Raw genomic sequence first — 19,071 nt, 5'->3', positions numbered from 1 at the left:
TTTACACACCAGCCCCCACCCCTTCTGCGAGTAGGACATTCTCCTGAGACTGCTCTCCTTAACCTCATTCTGCGTATTGTATTTCTAGCTGTGTGCCAAGATAAGAACTTTCCCCATTAACAGAAGGGCTCTCAACCTAGGCCCTTTCTAGGCATAGGCCAAGCCTTGGCTAACAAGAACTATACGAGCAAAGGGATAATTTTTCTTTTTTTTAATTACCTAAAGAAATGTGATTAGAGTTCCTTTCAAAGAACCTTTGAAATTTCTTTATACAGTTATGTTACCACTTGAGATTTAAGATGTGTCCAGGTATAAAATATTTTTTACACCTTAATTTACTCTTAATTCATTTTTCATATACTCCACACTTATATAAGATGAGGTAAGTGAAAAAGCTTAGGTTTTGAATATCTGCCTTTATTTTCCCAGTTTATAGATACATGTTGAATGTCACTGTTGCTAGAGGAATACATTATTAACTTAGGTGTCAGAATTAGAAAGGTGTCCTATCCCTGGATTTTTCTGATAAAATATGTTGCACCTTGAGATGCTCACATGGAACCAAAGGTATCTTTCACCAGATATTTTAATCTCATTTGAAAACTTGTCCTTGGTTCAGGGAAGTTCTCTGAAATCAGACCTGTCTGCCTCTCAGCTCTCTTCTTTCTTCTTGGAAGGGAGAAGTAGTGATGACATCTCCTTGAAAGCTCTCCCGCTACAGTTTAAAGCTACTGGCTTTCGTTCTCTCTCCAAGTTGAGAACAGTTCACCACTATTTTCTGTTTTAAAATCCTGGAAGATTTGACAGTTGCTAGTAAGAACACACCAAGCTTCTCTTTTGGGCACTTTACAAATCCCTTCATTAAACTTTCAACGTTTTTTTAGGTTTTTGATCTCTCTCTTGACCACCCTCTGGGTGATGTGTCTTTCCCACCTATCTTGAATTGTTATCAAATAAGAACGTGGCCAATAAAAAGGGAGGATTAAAGAACATGGCTTCCTTTCAGCTTCTGTTCTGAAATGACAGCAAATAGACTAGAACTTAACTTCTCAGACTTTTAATGAGTAGTACTGATGTGCATTTAAGAACTATGCTGCCTGGGTTTGGTTTCCATATTTACTGCTTTACTAGCTGAGTTGTCTTGAGCAAATTTTTTAACCTCTCTATACCTCATTTTCCTCAACTATAAACTGGAGATCATAATGGTATCTCCATTGAGTTACTCTAAGGATTAAGTTAACATACATAAAGAGTTTGAAACAGTACCTGTAAATATTAACTATTATAATTATCATCTAAGTATGGAACTCAAAAGTTGGTTATGAGCCTTATGATCCGTACTGGAAGCTTATTCTGAATTCTAGCCATCCTGTTCATGGTAACTTAAAACACTAGGTCATTGTATTGTAATTGTGATATTAACAAACCTGGCATTTTTCTCTGAAAAATGTAAGGCATGAGAATATTAATTCTTATAATCTGTTTTTTTTTAATATTATAATTGGCCCCATGTTTCCTAACTGAATTGTCTTAGCTCTTTAAGTTGTGATTGTAACATGGTAAAATGAGGTTTTCCTGTGATGGACTGTAGTGACCAGCCACCTCAGGTTTCTTGGAAGTAAAGGGTTTCTTGGGACAAAGGACTTTTACTGCTAACACTGGGAACATCTTGGGCAAACTGGGATGGTTGGCCACTCATTCCAGTTATAAAAGTACTGTGGAATGTGGAGTAGAAGAGAAGGAGGAAGCAGTAGTAATATTAATCTCATCAAATCCAGAAGAATTCTCAGTACACCACCACAGGTCCCCTGATATTTGACTCATGTGATCCCAAATGAGTATCTGAAGGGTAGACTTGCACTGAACTAATTAATTCTAAATGTCAGGCATTTGGGCTTCATCTTTTGCTGTTACCATCATCTGTGGGATATATTTCTTCTCCTTCATTTTATGCTGTTACACTTTCCTCTGACCAGTTTTTTGCCTTTTCTTTTTTCCTTTTTAGGTCAACTCAAATCAAAACATACTCGTGGGATAATGCCCAGGTTATCCTGGTTGGGAACAAATGTGACATGGAAGATGAGCGAGTCATCTCAACCGAGAGGGGCCAACATTTAGGAGAACAGCTTGGTAAGAAACACATTATTAAATTAATATTAAAAGAACATGTTAATCACTTGTAACACAGAACAGAGTCCCAGCTAATTGCTAAGATGAATTAAATGAAAAGATTGTCAACCCGACAGTGGAAGACAACACAGTATCTGTTAGCAGTACATGGATTTTCTCCCCCTTTCTGTGGCATCCTTAGAATACAAGCACAAGTACAGAAGCAAAATAGACAGCCAGCATTTGGGTCTAGAACATGGTGTTCCGACTCTCATTGCATAAAACAGGATATGCCTTGTTTGCTATTTCTTTGGGGCTTTTCCTCTACATACAACGCTTTACACTGAGAGCACATTATTATTCTACGTGATTGTTGTTTTCAAGTTTCTGTTGGAGGAGGGTGGATAATAGGTACAGAATAGGTTGCATTCGATTTTGGTTCTAAGTACACTGGTGGCAATATGTGTCACAGTTACAAACCTCTTTGAGGCTCAATGTCCTCGTCTTTTAAGAATAAGTATCGTAACTCATGCCTACTTTATTAAGTCTTTGTAGATAAAAGCAACTGAGATGAGAGATATGAAAAAACTTGAGAAATGGAAAAGCCAATTCAAATGTAAAAGACTCTATCTAGGGAAAAAATGTTGGAGTCAGTAGGGTAGAATTTTAGTACAAAGGAGGGGATCATGACTGAGTTTTTAAAAAATAATTTTTATTGCACTATAGTTGATTTACAATGTTGTGTTAGTTTCAGGTGTACAGCAAAGTGAGTCAGTTACACACACACACACACACACTCACACTCACACTCACACTCTCCCTCCCTAGAGGTTTCTGTAACTGTCCTCATTTCTTTTCATTCTTTTGTCTCTATTCTGCTCTGTGGCGGTGACTCCACCATTCTATCTTCCAGCTCACTTACCGTTCTTCTGCTTTCTGGGGTAATTTTTAAGTTATTATGTTGTTCACCTCTGTTTGTTCTTTAAATCTTCTCTTTTTAAAACATTTCTGGTATCTTCTTGGTCTATGCCTCCATTCTTTTTCTCAGATTTTGAATCATATTTACCATTATTACTCTGAATTGTTTTTCAGGTAGATTGTCTATCTTCTCTTCCTTTGGTTGTTATTTTGGGTTTTAATTTTTGTTGCTTCATCTGCACACATTTCTCTGTTTTCTCATCTTGTATTTCTGTGTTTGTAGTCTCCTTTCCGCAGACTGCAGGATCACAATTCCTCTTGCTTCTGGTGTCTGGCCCCTGGTGGATGAGGGGTTGGTCCTGGGGCTGGTCCTGGGGTGAGGTAGGTGTCCCGGTGGGAGGGACTGGCACCTGCCCCCGGTGAGTAGAGCTAGGTCTTGTTCCTCTGTGGGGGAAGGGGGTGTCAGGGGGTGTGATTTGAGGTGGCTGTGAGCTCAGTGCAACTTTAGGCAGCCTGTCTCCTGATGGGTGACACTGTTCCTATCTACTTTATTGGGCTTGAGGCTTTCCAGCACTGGGGGCTGTAGGTTGCTAGGTTGGGCTGGGTCTTGGTGCCAAAATTGGGACCTCCTCGAGAGCTCACATTGATCAGTATTCCCTCGGGTCTCCAGTTCCAGTCTCCTTGCCCCCACAGTGAGCTACAGCCGACCCTCCCCTCCCAGGAGACCCTCCAAGACCCCCAGGTGGGTCTCACCCAGGTTGCTGTGTACGCACTTCTCTTTGCTGGTCCAGTGCATGACACCTTGTGTGTGCCCTCTAAGAGTGGACCCCATTTTCCTCAGCCCTGTGGCGCTCCTGCACTCACCTCTGCTCATCTCCAAGGTTAAATGCTCTGGGGGTTCTTCTTTCAGATGACAGACCCTCAGATTGTGTCTTGGAGGGCTGTTTTTATGTAGGGACATTTTTGTGTAGCCTATGTGGGTTTTTTTTTTCCTGGTGCTAAGGCTGCTTTTAGTATAGATGTCTGCCACCTCTTCTTCAGTGTATGCTGTCCATTATCCCCTTGATAGAGGGTATGATGGATGTTGCAGTGACAGAGCCTGCACTGGAATTGTTCTGTGGTTGTACAGGATCTGCTCCCTAGTTCTTGGAGTAGTAGCTCCCAGATCTGTTTCTTGGCTGTGTTTCTGATCTGTGATGTGAGTTAGGTGAGGTTGGAGCACTCCTGCTGGGACAGAAGCCGTTGAGTATTCCTCCTCTTGAGCTACTCACGTGCAGGTGTGCTCCTGTGTCAATTTTCGTCTGTTGTGCAGGCCCTCAGATTATACTGTTAGGACATCTCTCATTCCCACCTTCACTATCTGTATACCGGCAGCTGGCCCTGGTGTTTCTTGCATGCATGCTAAGTCACTTCAGTCATGTCCAACTCTTTGCAACACCTTGGACTGTAGCCCACCAGGCTCCTCTGTCCATGGGCTTCTCCAGGCAAGAACACTGTAGTGGGCTGCAACTTCCTTCTCCAGGGGATCTTCCCAATCTAGGGATCAAACACATGTCTCTTGTACTGCAAGTGGATTCTTTCCTCACTGAGCCACCTGGATATTTCTTGAGCATTGTTTTCACCAAGCCACCAGCATAGATCCCCTGAAGTCAGGTCCAAGAATTGCAGTAATCATAGATCTGGACTCACTATGGGTGCTAAGGGGGCAGCTCAGACTTTGGCCTGGTCCAACATCCGTGTGTACGTGCTTGTAAAGTCCACAGCTGCTAAAGCTAGACCTGTCTCAGCTGCAGGAGCATTCATTGTGCATTCAGACATTCTGCAGGTGCTGAGTGTACAAAGCCAGTTGCTGGGCTCTAAATCCATTGTTGTGTAGCCGTGAGGAAAGATTTCATCTCTTCTTCCTTAGTTGCATGGCTCCTGGGGCTCAGCTGTGTGTATGGGGGCCACCTATAAACATCTGCTCCTAAGTCTGGCCCACAGCACACAAGCCCACCTTGTATGGTTAGGGAAGGGGTGCGGAGGAGGTCATGGCTGGGGGCGACTCTGGCAGGGGCCACTGCATAAGAGGAGAGGCTTCAATGGCCATGATTGATTTAAGTCAAGGCTTTACTGAGCACGTGCTATATATCCTGCACCGTGCCAGACATTATAAGGGATACTGAAAAACTATGATCCACAGTTCAAGTTCACAGGCTCAAGTTGCTTTCAGTCAAGTGGGGAGACAGAGATATACACAAGAGAGCAGGAATTATAAACAACAATAAAATAGGATAGTGAGGATATGATAAGCTGGAGGTGCATGCTAAGAGGAAAGCAACAGAGGAAATGAGGCAGACACAGGTTGTCGGCAGGAGGTGTGGGAATGAAGTGGGATGGGAGATGGATAAAGAGCAATGCAGAGGGAACAGAGAGAGAATATATGGAAATGAGCAGAACAGCTAGGAAGAGGTGAGTGATGAGAGGAACTAGCAATTGTATGGTTAAATGAAAAGATAAGTTTCGAATGGTCCCAAAAGGAGAGTAGAATATGAAAACCATTAAGAGGAGAAGAAACATTATGAATAAAGGGCAGAGTGGGGTAAGGATCCTGAGAGGTACACTGGGAGGACAGTGAATGAAAAAGTTGGAACCCAGCATAATGTTATGGAAGTACAGTGGATTTGGGGGACAATTCCAGCCTTTGAGTAAAGGAGTTGGAATTGTTTCTTTTTTTCTGTATACAAGAGAGATCACTGAGGAATTCTCAGCAAGGACGAGTCTGGCTTTCTAACCTTTCTGGTCAGAACCAGAAATGTATCCAATCTAGCAATCCAGTGTATACCTACATAAGAAGAGAATGAAATGAAAGTTTCACAATACACATTTACCCTTATTAGATGATATTTGTTCTGATGCTATCCTCTTTTCTATTTTCATCTTTTTTCTTTTCATGTTTCAACTCACTAAATATATGCTAGGATCCACTAACGTGCCTCAACCCACTAAAATTTGAAAAACACTGTTCTGAAGGAGGCACTTTGGGATTAATCTGTGGGGAGTGTGTAGCATAGATTAGAGAAGCAGAGATCTTCTCAATGGGTCACTCTGTTACTTGGTCATCTCATAAATGAACTATGCACAGTCCAGTCTGAGAGACTGATCATTTCCTTATGAGATTAGTGAGCTCAATAGACTAAAGGCTATCACCCAGTGACCATAAGAACCCTCCTACTAAGTTCTTGCAGCTGCCATGAGAAGGTCATACAGCTGATGTCTGGTGTATCTGGCTACCCTTGATCTTTTATTTCATTCATAGGGCTTCTCTCTATCCCATAAACATAACAATGTTTTCCACTCAAAAGTCTGAAAAACTTGGCAATCGTTTCTTAGTCGTCTTAGCACCTCAGGAAGCTGGGAATAGAGAATAATAGATTCCCTGAGAGAGAGAGAAAGGAAATCTGGGAGAGATTGGCAGGGTAGCTTCCTGAGACCATCCCTCCCTCCTTGTGTTTTCTTGACGAGTCAAGCACATGCCACGTGGGGGAAGAAGCTGCTACATGGATGTAAATGACTTCTATATATAAACCTGAAAACTGTTTGATTCAAAGAAACCAAGAATGGGAGCCATTCTTGGGAGCCAAGAATTAAGTGACATTGGTACAAAAGAGGCAGGTAATGGGCTACTTTTTTTTTTTTTTACCACTGTAATTTTAATAAATTACTTGGGTGTTGAGAAGGTCATGTTATGGAAGGGAATTAAAATGGTGAGAACACATCAAGAAGGCAACTTTCCTTGGAATTCCGCCGACTGACACAAACACAAACCCTCTTCATGTGGTACACAGATGTAGGAAATTTCCTGCAATTATGAGGCAGAAATGGTTTATGTACCCGTGCAAGTTCTTCCAATGATTTCTGATTGATTTTTTTGCTCTATATTCAATAAACCCCAGCAGTTGTCTTAGCAACCAGCACTTGGGCATTTGTAGAGAGTCGTTTACCTTCTTTAATGTGTTTTTTTTCTTCTCATGACTAAATACATTTCTATAAATGATCATGAAAGATCATTTATAAGGGAAAAACCTAAGCTTAAAGATTTTGAAGGTCTTAGCTTTATTTTTTTTTAATTACTGGTAAAATTACATTGTCCAGAATAGCATCACACACAAACAAAGGTTGGGTACTGTTTTTTAAATGTCATTACCACATCTTAGCAGATGGCTCAAAACAAACCAAAAACAAGAGTTTTATTGACCTAGTTACAATTAATTCTCCATTGTGGATGGTTACATCCATATAACATTTGTTTCTCCTAATGAAGTTACTTAATGGAACTGAGCTACAGGTGAGGTCTTTAAAACTCATATGGCAGCCTCCCTTGATTTTTCAGTTTAGTTTACCAAATATTTACAATGCATCAGGTGCCTGGAAATACAGTAATAACACTACCTTTCGAGAACAACCATTGTAGTGCCTGAGTTAGACTATACAGACGATGAACATTTTTTAGGTCTTCCCTTTCCCGGTTTTGTTTCATTTGGCCTGCCAGGCACGCCCTCCTTCTTGAACTCTGCCATCTTCACCTCCGTATCATGGTGTGCTCTCTCTGGCCATACCTTGGCTGTCCTTTGGAGACTTCTCTTTCTCCCTCTTGCACTTTGTCTTTCTATCCTTGGACCACCACTCTTCTCTCTCTGCACCCTCCCTTAGATACTCCCAACCACTTCCGAGGCATGAACTGTGTCTATAAACCAATGACAGCCAATCCTGTCTTAGCTCTGACCCTTTCACCTGAGCTTCCATCTCCTCTACCTACCTGCCAGCTTCACATGTTTGGGTGTGAATTTAGGATGGTCCTCTGTATCACCTGCAACTGCATCCTGTGGGATTCTTTTTCAAGTACATATCTGTCAACCGTAACCCAGGCATGCTGCATCAAAGTTTCTGAAGCCCAGGAATCTTCATGTTTAAAACACACCCTTCTGCCTTTTCTATGACCCTAAATTTTTAGAACACTGGCTTAAATGGCTGGGAATGTTTGGAGAATGCAGGGAATTGCTCCAGAGCTGAATATTAACCTATAGCTAGTATCATTCTTCCTGTATGTGTTTTTGACATCTCCTATAGATGCATGTACCTATAACAATATGGGAATGTTTTGAATTTTTATTTTTATCCAAATACAAATTTATAGTATAGCAATAATCTCTATATATTAACATATACAATCTTATAATTTGTTTTCATTGTAAAAATGTTGAATTAGGAAGGATAGGAGAAATAATTAAAGATATCAGTATCAGTTCAGTCACTCAGTCATGTCCGACTCTTTGCAACCCCATGGACTGCAGCATGCCAGGCTTCCCCATCCATCACCAACTCCCGGAGTTTACTCAAACTCATGTCCATCAAGTTGGTGATGCCATCCAACCATCTCATCCTCTGTCGTCCCCTTCTCCTCCCACCTTCAATCTTTCCCAGCATCAGGATCTTTTCCAAGGAGTCAGTTCTTTGCATCAGGTGGCCAAAGTACTGGAGTTACAGCTTCAGCATCAGTCCTTCCAATGAATATTCAGGACTGATTTCCTTTAGGATGGACTGGTTGGATATCCTTGCAGTCCAAGGGATTCTCAAGAGTCTTCTCCAACACCACAGTTCCAAAAGCATGGACCTTTGTTGGTAAAGTAATGTCTCTGCTTTTTAATATGCTATCTAGGTTGGTCATAGCTTCTCTTCCAAGGACCAAGCATCTTTTAATTTCATGGCTGCAATAACTATCTGCAGTGATTTTGGAGCCCCCCAAAATAAAGTCTCTCACTGTTTCCATTGTTTCCCCATCTATTTGCCATGAAGTGATGGGACCAGATATAACTGGGGATAAGAACAAAGAAATTTTGGGAGGAGAATGGATTTGCATTGCCTTGAAATTTTAGAAGAATACTTGACACATTTTTACAAGCTCTGAATGGGCAGAAAGTGCAGAAACTCTGAGGTCTTCTAAAAAATGAAGTCAGAGAAACAAAAACTGCAAACAAACTAATTGCTTTTGGAGAGAAGTGATTTTTTAAATAACTAATTTATAAGGATACAATTTTGTGTTTTTAATTTGCATTCATACTTCTTCCCAAAGCAAATAATATATATATATATATCCTACTACTCTCCATTCAAATAATTGTCATGATATCATGTGCCTATATTACTAAATTCCAACCCCATCTTCTCCATCCTTCCTCCTTGTCCAGCACAGGGGCCCTATGAGGATCTCTGACAACTACAAAATATTCTTATACTTTGCCATCTTTCCAGCCTGTAAAATGTGGTTCTCCTTCTTTTCACCTCTAATTATTTTTGTTTTGATTATTCATCTTCAAATGTTTATTAAACACCTATAACGATATCAAAGAGTCATGATATATCATCCTCCTTGTGGAGCTTAATGTGTGGTCTGCATATCAAAAATATAATAAAGTATCATGAATATACAAATTAAACAGGACTGGAATACATTAAAATGTGTATAACTTGAAGGATGAAGAAGGGACATGCAGATCTATAATACAAGTAAATGGTTCCTTCTGTTTTAGGAATATGAAGACTCCCAAAAAGGCACATTCTTATGTCCATAAACTCTGAAACATTGATTCAATAAAGACTGGCTTAGTTAAGCAATTCTCCAAGGGAATAATCTCTTGAAGTAGAAAAAGGTAAATTAAAGACAAATCGGAAAGGATTCCTTCATTTAACAAGGAATATACTAAATTGTATCTGGAGGAGGGAGGTGGTACAGACAGGATATACAGTTGCTTCCCTGAAAGTCTAGATAAATCAAGTGAGGCAGATGCACCACAGCTAATAGAGTCTGAATTCTTTTGGGGACATTTCTGTCCTGTCAAGAATAAGAGTTTGGACATGTTGGCTATGAAGCTCCATATGACTTGATATCACTTTTAGAGACATGTTAAAACTATGGTGGATGCAAACCAGATCTTCAATAAATGCTAAAGGATCTTCTCTAGACAGGAAATACAGAAAAGGTTTATAAACTTGAAACCAAAACAACAAAGTAAATGGCAATGGGATCATACTTATCAATAATACTTAAATGTAAATGGGTTGAATGCCCCAACCAAAAGACAAAGACTGGCTGAATGGATACAAAAACAAGACCCCTATATATGCTGTCTACAAGAGACCCATCTCAAACCAAGGGACACATACAGACTGAAAGTGAAGGGCTGGAAAAAGATATTTCATGAAAATGGAGACCAAAGGAAAGCAGGAGTAGCAATACTCATATCAGATAAAATAGACTTTGAAATAAAGGCCGTGAAAAGAGACAAAGAAGGACACTACATAATGATCAAAGATCAATCCAAGAAGAAGATATAATAATTATAAATATATATGCACCCAACATAGGAGCACCCCAATATGTAAGGCAAATGCTAACAGGTATGAAAGGGGAAATTAACAGTAACACAATAATAGTGGGAGACTTTAATACCCCATTCACACCTATGGATAGATCAACCAAACAGAAAATTAGCAAGGAAACACAAACTTTAAATGATACAATGGACCAGTTAGACCTAATTGATATCTATCAGGCATTTCACCCAAAAACAATGAATTTCAACTTTTTCTCAAGTGCACACGGAACCTTCTCCAGGAGAGATCACATCCTGGGCCATAAATCTAGCCTTGGTTAATGCAAAAAAACTGAAATCATTTCAAGCATCTTTTCTGATCACAGTGTGGTAAGATTAAATGTCAACTACAGGAAAAAGACTATTAAAAATACAAGCATATGGAGGCTAAACAAGATGCTTCTGAATAACCAACAAATCACAGAAGAAATCAAAATATGCATAGAAACACATGAAAATGAAAACACAACAACCCAAAACCTATGGGATATAGTAAAAGCAGTGCACAGGTCAGGTGGTCTGGTATTCCCATCTCTTTCAGAATTTTTCACAGTTTATTGTGATCCACACAGTCAAAGGCTTTGGCATAGTCAATAAAGCAGAAATAGATCTTTTTCTGGAACTCTCTTGCTTTTTCCATGATCCAGAGGATGTTGGCAATTTGATCTCTGGTTCCTCTGCCTTTTCTAAAACCAGCTTGAACATCAGAAAGTTCACAGTTCACGTATTGCTGAAGCCTGGCTTGGAGAATTTTGAGCATTACTTTACTAGTGTGTGAGATGAGTGCAATTGTGCGGTAGTTTGAGCATTCTTTGGCATTGCCTTTCTTTGGGATTGGAATGAAAACTGACCTTTTCCAGTCCTGTGGCCACTGCTGAGTTTTCCAAATTTGCTGGCATATTGAGTGCAACACTTTTACAGCATCATCTTCCAGGATTTGAAATGGCTCAACTGGAATTCCATCACCTCCACTAGCTTTGTTTGTAGTGATGCTTTCTAAGGCCCACTTGCCTTCACATTCCAGGATGTCTGGCTCTAGGTGATTGATCACACCATTGTGATTATCTTGATCATGAAGATCTTTTTTGTACAGTTCTTCTGTGTATTCTTGCCACCTCTTCTTAATATCTTCTGCTTCTGTTAGGTCCATACCATTTCTGTCCTTTATCGAGCCCATCTTTGCATGAAATGTTCCCTTGGTATCTCACAATAAACTGTGGAAAATTCTGAAAGAGATGGGAATAGCAGACCACCTGACCTGCCTCTTGAGAAACCTATATGCAGGTCAGGAAGCAACAGTTAGAACTAGACATGGAACAACAGACTGATTCCAAATAGGAAAAGGAGTACTTCAAGGCTGTATATTGTCACCCTGCTTATTTAACTTCTATTCAGAGTACATCATGAGAAACGCTGTGCTGGAAGAAGCACAAGCTGGAATCAAGATTGCCAGGAGAAATACCAATAACCTCAGATATGCAGATGACACCACCCTTATGGCAGAAAGTGAAGAGGAACTAAAAAGCCTCTTGATGAAAGTAAAAGAGGAGAGTGAAAAAGTTGGCTTAAAGCTCAACATTCAGAAAACTAAGATCATGGCATCTGGTCCCATCAGTTCATGGCAAAAAATGGAGAAACAGTGGCAGCCTTTATTTTTTGGGCTCCAAAATCACTGCAGATGGTGACTGCAGCCATGAAATTAAAAGATGCTTACTCCTTGGAAGGAAAGTTATGACCAATCTAGATAGCATATTCAAAAGCAGAGACATTACTTTGCCAACAAAGGTCCATCTAGTAAAAGCTATAGTTTTTCCAGTGGTCATGTATAGATGTGAGAGTTGGACTGCGAAGAAAGCTGAGCACCAAATAATGGATGCTTTTGAACTGTGGTGTTGGAGAAGACTCTTGAGAGTCCCTTGGACTGCAAAGAGATCCAACCAGTCCATTCTGAAGGAGATCAGCCCTGGGTGTTCTTTGGAAGGACTGATGCTAAAGCTGAAACTCCAATACTTTGGCCACCTCATGCGAAGAGTTGACTCATTGGAAAAGACTCTGATGCTGGTAGGGATTGGGGGCAGGAGGAGAGGGGAACAACAGAGGATGAGATGACTGGATGGCATCACCAACTCGATGGACGTGAGTCTCAGTGAACTCCGGGAGTTGGTGATGGACAAGGAGGCCTGTCGTGCTGTGATTCATGGGGTCGCAAAGAGTCAGACACGGCTGAGCAACTGAACTGAACTGATGGAGACCTTATCTTTGACAAAGGAGGCAAGAATATACAATGGAGAAAAGACAATCTCTTTAACAGTGGTGCTGGGAAAACTGGTCAGCCACCTGCAAGAGAATGAAACGAGAACACTTTCTAACACCATACACAAGAATAAACTCAAAATAGATTAAAGATCTAAATATAAGACTAAGAACTATAAAACTCCTAGGGGAAAACATAGGCAAAACACTCTCTGACATAAATCACAGCAGGATCCTCTATGACCCATCTCCCAGAGTAATGGAAATAAAAGCAAAAATGAACAAATGAGACCTAATTAAACTTAAAAGCTTTTGCACAACAAAGGAAACTATAAGCAAGGTGAAAAAACAGCATTCAGAATGGGAGAAAATAATAGTAAATGAAGCAACTGACAAAGAATTAATCTCAAAAATATACAAGTAGCTCATGCAGCTCAATACCAGAAAAATAAACAACCCAATCAAAAAATCGGCCAAAGAACTAAACAGACATTTCTCCAAAGAAGACAAAGAAATGGCTAACAAACACATGAAAAGATGCTCAACATCACTCATCAGATAAATGCAAATCAAAACCACAATGAGGTACCATCTCACACTGGTCAGAATGGCTGCTATCAAAAAGTACAAACAATAAGTGCTGGAGAGGGTGTGGAGAAAAGGGAACCCTCTTACACTGTTGGTGGGAATGCAAACTAGTACAGCTACTATGGAGAGCAGTGTGGAGACTCCTTAAAAAACTGGAAATAGAACTGCCATGTGACCCAGCAATCCCACTGCTGGGCATACACACTGAGGAAACCAGAACTGAAAGAGACATGTGTACCCCAATGTTCATCGCAGCACTGTTTATAATAGCCAGGACATGGAAGAAAGCAACCTAGATGTCCACTGGCAGACAAATGGATAAGAAAGCTGTGGTACATATACACAACGGAGTATTACTCAGCTATTAAAAAGAATGCATTTGAATCAGTTCTAATGAGGTGGATGAAACTGGAGTCTATTATACAGAGTGAAGTAAGTCAGAAATAAAAACACCTATATAGTATATTAACACATATAAATGGAATTTAGAAAGATGGTAATGATGACCCTATATGAGAGACTGCAAAAGAGACAAGATATCAAGAACAGACTGTGGGAGAAGGTGAGGGTGGGATGATTTGAGAGAATAGCAATGAAACATGTATATTACCATATGTGAAACAGATCACCAGTGCAAGTTCGATGCATAAAACAGGGCACTCAAAGCCAGTGCACTGGGACAACCCTGAGGGAGAGGATGGGGAGAGAAGTGGGGGAGGGGGGTTCAGGATGGGGGACACATGTGCACCCATGGCTGATTCATTTGTCAATGTTTGGCAAAAACCACTACAATATTGTAAAGTAATTAGCCTCCAATTAAAATAAATAAATTAAAAAAAAAAAAAAAACTAAGGTGGATGGGACATCATTGTAACCAAGCCAAGAAAGTCTACCTCCTGAGATGTTAATGCCCATACTGCTGACTTCTGCTGAGACCGAATGACTTCAGGGTTACCTAATTTAGGAACTCTGATTTTAGGATTCTCCAACTGGTTCCTGTTTAGAGTCTTTTGGACTTCCTGGGTGGTGCTAGTGGTAAAGACCCCACCTGCCAACGCAGGAGACATAAGAGATTCAGGCTTGATCCCTGGGTCGGGAAGATCCCCTGGAGGAGGGCGCAGAAACCCACTCCAGTATTCTCGCCTGGAGAATCCCATGGACAGAGGGCCTTGGAGAGCTGTATAGTCCATGGGGTCACAAAGAGTTGGACATGACTGAAGCGACTTAGCACACACGCACCCAACTCTTGGCTTTCCTTGCCAGCCCAGGTAAGAGAGAACAAGGCAGTAACTTCACTGAACTTTGAATCCATGCAGTCTGACCCTAAGCAGCCAGATTCTCTTTATGCATTTTCCATTGAAGAGAATTATAATAGCACCATCACACCTTCCTGACCGCTAAGCTCCACCTGAGTCATATTCTTGGAACAATATGGAGACACAGATAAGGTCTTAATTGAATTTATTTTTCTGTTTTACAATCCAGGCAGAAATCTGGGTCTATTTAACTGGTAATCCTATTTAAACTCTGTTCATGAACCCCATAGTCTTCCAGCAATACAGTGAAAGATGCCAGAAAATGACTAGATCGTTGTTAAAGGATAAATCCTTTCAAATACAATCTTGCCCAAGTATTGATACATAATATCTCTTTTCAAAAAATGCCCAGCTTTATGGAATGTCCTCCAACCAATAAACTGAAAACTCCTTAACTACTCATTCTGTACTTTATAAGAAAGCTCTGGAAATTCTTGATGACTCGTTCTATGGGCCTTGAAAATTACACTGAGACAATTACCACTAAGCCACACATCAACCTCTTAGTATTTTTTAGGGTATCATTTTAGGGAATCTGTTAGAAAGACCATTTAAGGTAGTTCCTGTCTAAATAATGAAAGACTAAGGTATTAGAGAGCATGCTGTCTTCCTTCTTTGTTGCACTGAGAGAGCCACATTAGACTGCTCTGAGACTAGGAATAACAGATGAATTAACTCAAGTCACAGGCTTCAAAACATTGAAGAGGTCTCACTTTCTCAGAAAATTCAAATCAGGCAGGACCAAGGCAAGGAGAGGAGAAAAAACTAGAAGGAAGATTGGATCTAGAGAAGGGCTTCTCAAAAACACCAGTGCACAAGCTGCACTTCAGGCCAATTAAATTGGGATCTGATGGGACGCAGTCAACAGTACGGTTTAAAAGTTTTTATTGAAGTAAACTGACATGTAATATTACAAGTATATAACATAATGAGTCAGTATTTGCCTATTGAAAAATGTTCACCACAGTATGTTTAATATCCATCACCACATATAATGACAATTTTTTCTTGTGATGAGAACTTAGTTTATTTTCTTAGTAACTTTCAAATATACAATAGAGTATTATTAACTACAGAGCGACAGGGAGGCCTGGTATGCTTCAGTTCATGGGGTTGTGGAGAACCGGACATGACTGGGCAACTGAACAACGACGATGCTATACATTCAGTTCAGTTCAGTCGCTCAGTCATGTCCGACTCTTTGCGACCCCATGAATCGCAACACACCAGGCCTCCCTGTCCATCACCAGCTCCCGGAGTTCACTCAGACTCACGTCCATCGAGTCAGTGATGCCATCCAGCCATCTCATCCTCTGTCGTCCCCTCCTCCTCCTGCCCCCAATCCCTCCCAGCATCAGAGTCTTTTCCAATGAGTCAACTCTTCGCATGAGGTGGCCAAAGTACTGGAGTTTCAGCTTTAGCATCATTCCTTCCAAAGAAATCCCAGGGCTGATCTCCTTCAGAATGGACTGGTTGGATCTCCTTGCAGTCCAAGGGACTCTCAAGAGTCTTCTCCAACACCACAGTTCAAAGGCATCAATTCTTCGGCACTCAGCCTTCTTCACAGTCCAACTCTCACATCCATACATGACCACAGGAAAAACCATAGCCTTGACTAGACGAACCTTTGTTGGCAATATGCATTACATCTCCGTAATTTATTCTGTAAGTGGACGTTAGTGCCCTTTGACCCCTATCATCCATTTCTCCTGCCCCCTCCAAGCCTCCACCTCTGATCAGCACCAATCTGTCCTCTATATCTATGAGGCACGTTTTATTTTGGGGGGTTTTGCAGAGGAGGGGTGGTGGTTTGCTATTTTTTTGTTTGAGATTCTACATGTAAGTGAGATCCTATATTTACCTTTGTTTGACTTACTTCACTTAGCATAATGCCTTCCAAGTCCATCCATGTTGTTGCAAATGGCAAGATTTCATTCTTTCTTATGGTTGAATAGTAATCCATTTATAAATATGTACCACATCTTCTTTGTACATTCATTCAATGTTGTGTATTTATGTTTCCATATCTTGGTTATTGTAAATAATAATGATGCTATTAACACAGAGATTCATATATGTTTTAAAATTAGTGTTTCCCATGAAAAGATGCTCAACATCACTCATTATCAGAGAAATGCAAATCAAAACCACTATGAGGTACCATTTCAAGCCAGTCAGAACGGCTGCGATCCAAAAGTCTACAAGCAATAAATGCTGGAGAGGGTGTAGAGAAAAGGGAACCCTCTCATACTGTTGGTAGGAATGCAAACTAGTACAGCCACTATGGAGAACAGTGTGGAGATTCCTTAAAAATCTGGAAATAGAACTGCCTTATGACCCAGCAATTCCACTGCTGGGCATACACACTGAGGAAACCAGAATTGAAAGAGACACGTGTACCCCAATGTTCATCGCAGCACTGTTTATAATAGCCAGGACATGGAAGCAACCTAGATGTCCATAAGCAGATGAATGGATAAGAAAGCTGTGGTACATATACACAATGGAGTATTACTCAGCCATTAAAAAGAATACATTTGAATCAGTTCTAATGAGGTGGATGAAACTGGAGTCTATTATACAGAGTGAAGCAAGCCAGAAAGAAAAACACCAATACAGTATACTAACGCATATATATGGAATTTAGAAAGATGGTAACAATAACCGTGTATACGAGACAGCAAAAGAGACACTGATGTATAGAACAGTCTTTTGGACTCTGTGGGAGAGGGAGAGGGTGGGATGATTTGGGAGAATGGCATTGAAACATGTATAATATCATGTATGAAATGAGTCACCAGTCCAGGTTCGATGCACGATACTGGATGCTTGGGGCTAGTGCACTGGGACGACCCAGAGGGATGGTATGGGGAGGGAGGAGGGAGGAGGGTTCAGGATGGGGAACACATGTGTATCTGTGATGGATTCATGTTGATATATGGCAAAACCAACACAATATTTTAAAGTTAAAAAATAAAATTTAAAAAAAATGCATAAAAAAATTAGTGTTTCCATTTTCTTCTTATAAATACTCAGAAGAAGAGATGCTGGATCATGTGATAGTTCTATTTTTAATTTTTTGAGGAACCTCCAAACTGTTTTTTATAGTGGCTGCAAAATTTGCATTCCTACCGATAATGCGCAAGGGTTCCCTTTCCTCTACATTTTTGCCATCACTTGTTATTTCATGATTTTTTTTTTATGATAGCCATTCTAACAGGTGTGAAACTGTGTCTCATTATGGTTTGGATTTGCATTTCCCTGAGGAGTAATGCTGGGCATTGTTTCATGCGGATGTTGGCCATCTGTATGTCTTCTTTGGAAAACTGTATATTCAGAAGTAAAATTGTTTCCTTTTCATTTTGTTGATGGTTTCCTTTGTTGCACAGAAGCTTTTGTTTGATGTAGTCTCATTTGTTTCATATTGCTTTCATTGCCTTAGCTTTTGGAGTTAGATCCAAAAAATCATCACCAAGACCAATGTCAAGGAGCTTACTGACTGTTTTCTTCTAGAAGTTTTATGGTTTCAGGTCTTTAATCCATTGTGAGTGAATTTTTATGTAAAGTGTAAAATAAGTTTCCAGTTTTATTCTTTTGCATGTGGCTTCCAGTGCTATTTATTGAAAGGACTGTCCTTTCCTCACCATATATTCTTGGCTTCTTTACTGTAAACTAATTAACCAAATATACATAGGTTCATTGCTGGGTTATCTGTTGTCTCACTGAGCTAAATTAATTTTTTCTATTGTTTTCCTGTTCTCTATTTCATTTCTTCTCTAATCTGTTACTTCTTTCCTTCTGCTAACTTTGTAGTTGATTTGTTCTTCATTTTCTAGTTTTTTAAGGTACAGAGTTATGGTTTTTTGTTTCTTAATGTTCCTTTCATGTTTCTTAATGTAAGTATTTCTATGAACTTCCTCTTTAGAACTATCTTTGCTGCATCCCGTAAGTTTTGGTAAGTAGTGTTTTCCTTTAAATTTGTCTCAAGATGTTTTATTTCCCCTCTAATTTTCTTCTTTGATTCATTTATTGTTGAAGAAGTATTTAATTTCCATGCATGCATGAATTTTCCATCTTTCCTCTTGTTGATTTCTAGTTTCATATACCACTGTGGTCCAAGGACATACTTAGTATGATTTTAATCTTCAATTTTCTAAGATTTGTTTTGTGGCCCATCATATGATTGATCCTATAACATATTCCATGTACACTTGAAAGTATACAGTTGACCCTTGAATGACATAAACTGCATCAGTCCATTTATATGTGCATCTTTTTAATAAATATGTTAAAAAAAACTTTTTTAAATTTTATTTTATTTTTAAACTTTACATAATTGTATTAGTTTTGCCAAATATCAAAATGAATCCACCACAGGTATACATGTGTTCCCCATCCTGAACCCTCCTCCCTCCTCCCTCCCCATACCATCCCTCTGGGTCGTCCCAGTGCACTAGCCCCAAGCATCCAGTATC

The 19,071-nt window shown here is 40.0% G+C and overlaps 1 protein-coding gene across 2 annotated transcripts in view; it reads left to right on the top strand.

The window, feature by feature from the left end:
- The window catches only part of RAB3C (RAB3C, member RAS oncogene family), a 302,358-nt gene that overhangs the window by 259,820 nt on the left and 23,467 nt on the right, over nucleotides 1-19,071 (top strand). For both annotated transcript variants that reach the window (XM_005221493.5, NM_001046606.2), the window contains exon 4: nucleotides 2,006-2,130. In XM_005221493.5, coding sequence (XP_005221550.1) covers nucleotides 2,006-2,130 — 125 coding nt within the window. The remainder of the gene's footprint in view (nucleotides 1-2,005; nucleotides 2,131-19,071) is intronic.

This window comes from Bos taurus, chromosome 20 (assembly GCF_002263795.3).
Source record: "Bos taurus isolate L1 Dominette 01449 registration number 42190680 breed Hereford chromosome 20, ARS-UCD2.0, whole genome shotgun sequence".
In the NCBI taxonomy this organism is placed as follows: Eukaryota; Metazoa; Chordata; class Mammalia; order Artiodactyla; family Bovidae; genus Bos; species Bos taurus.
This window is presented reverse-complemented; position numbering and strand designations above follow the sequence as displayed.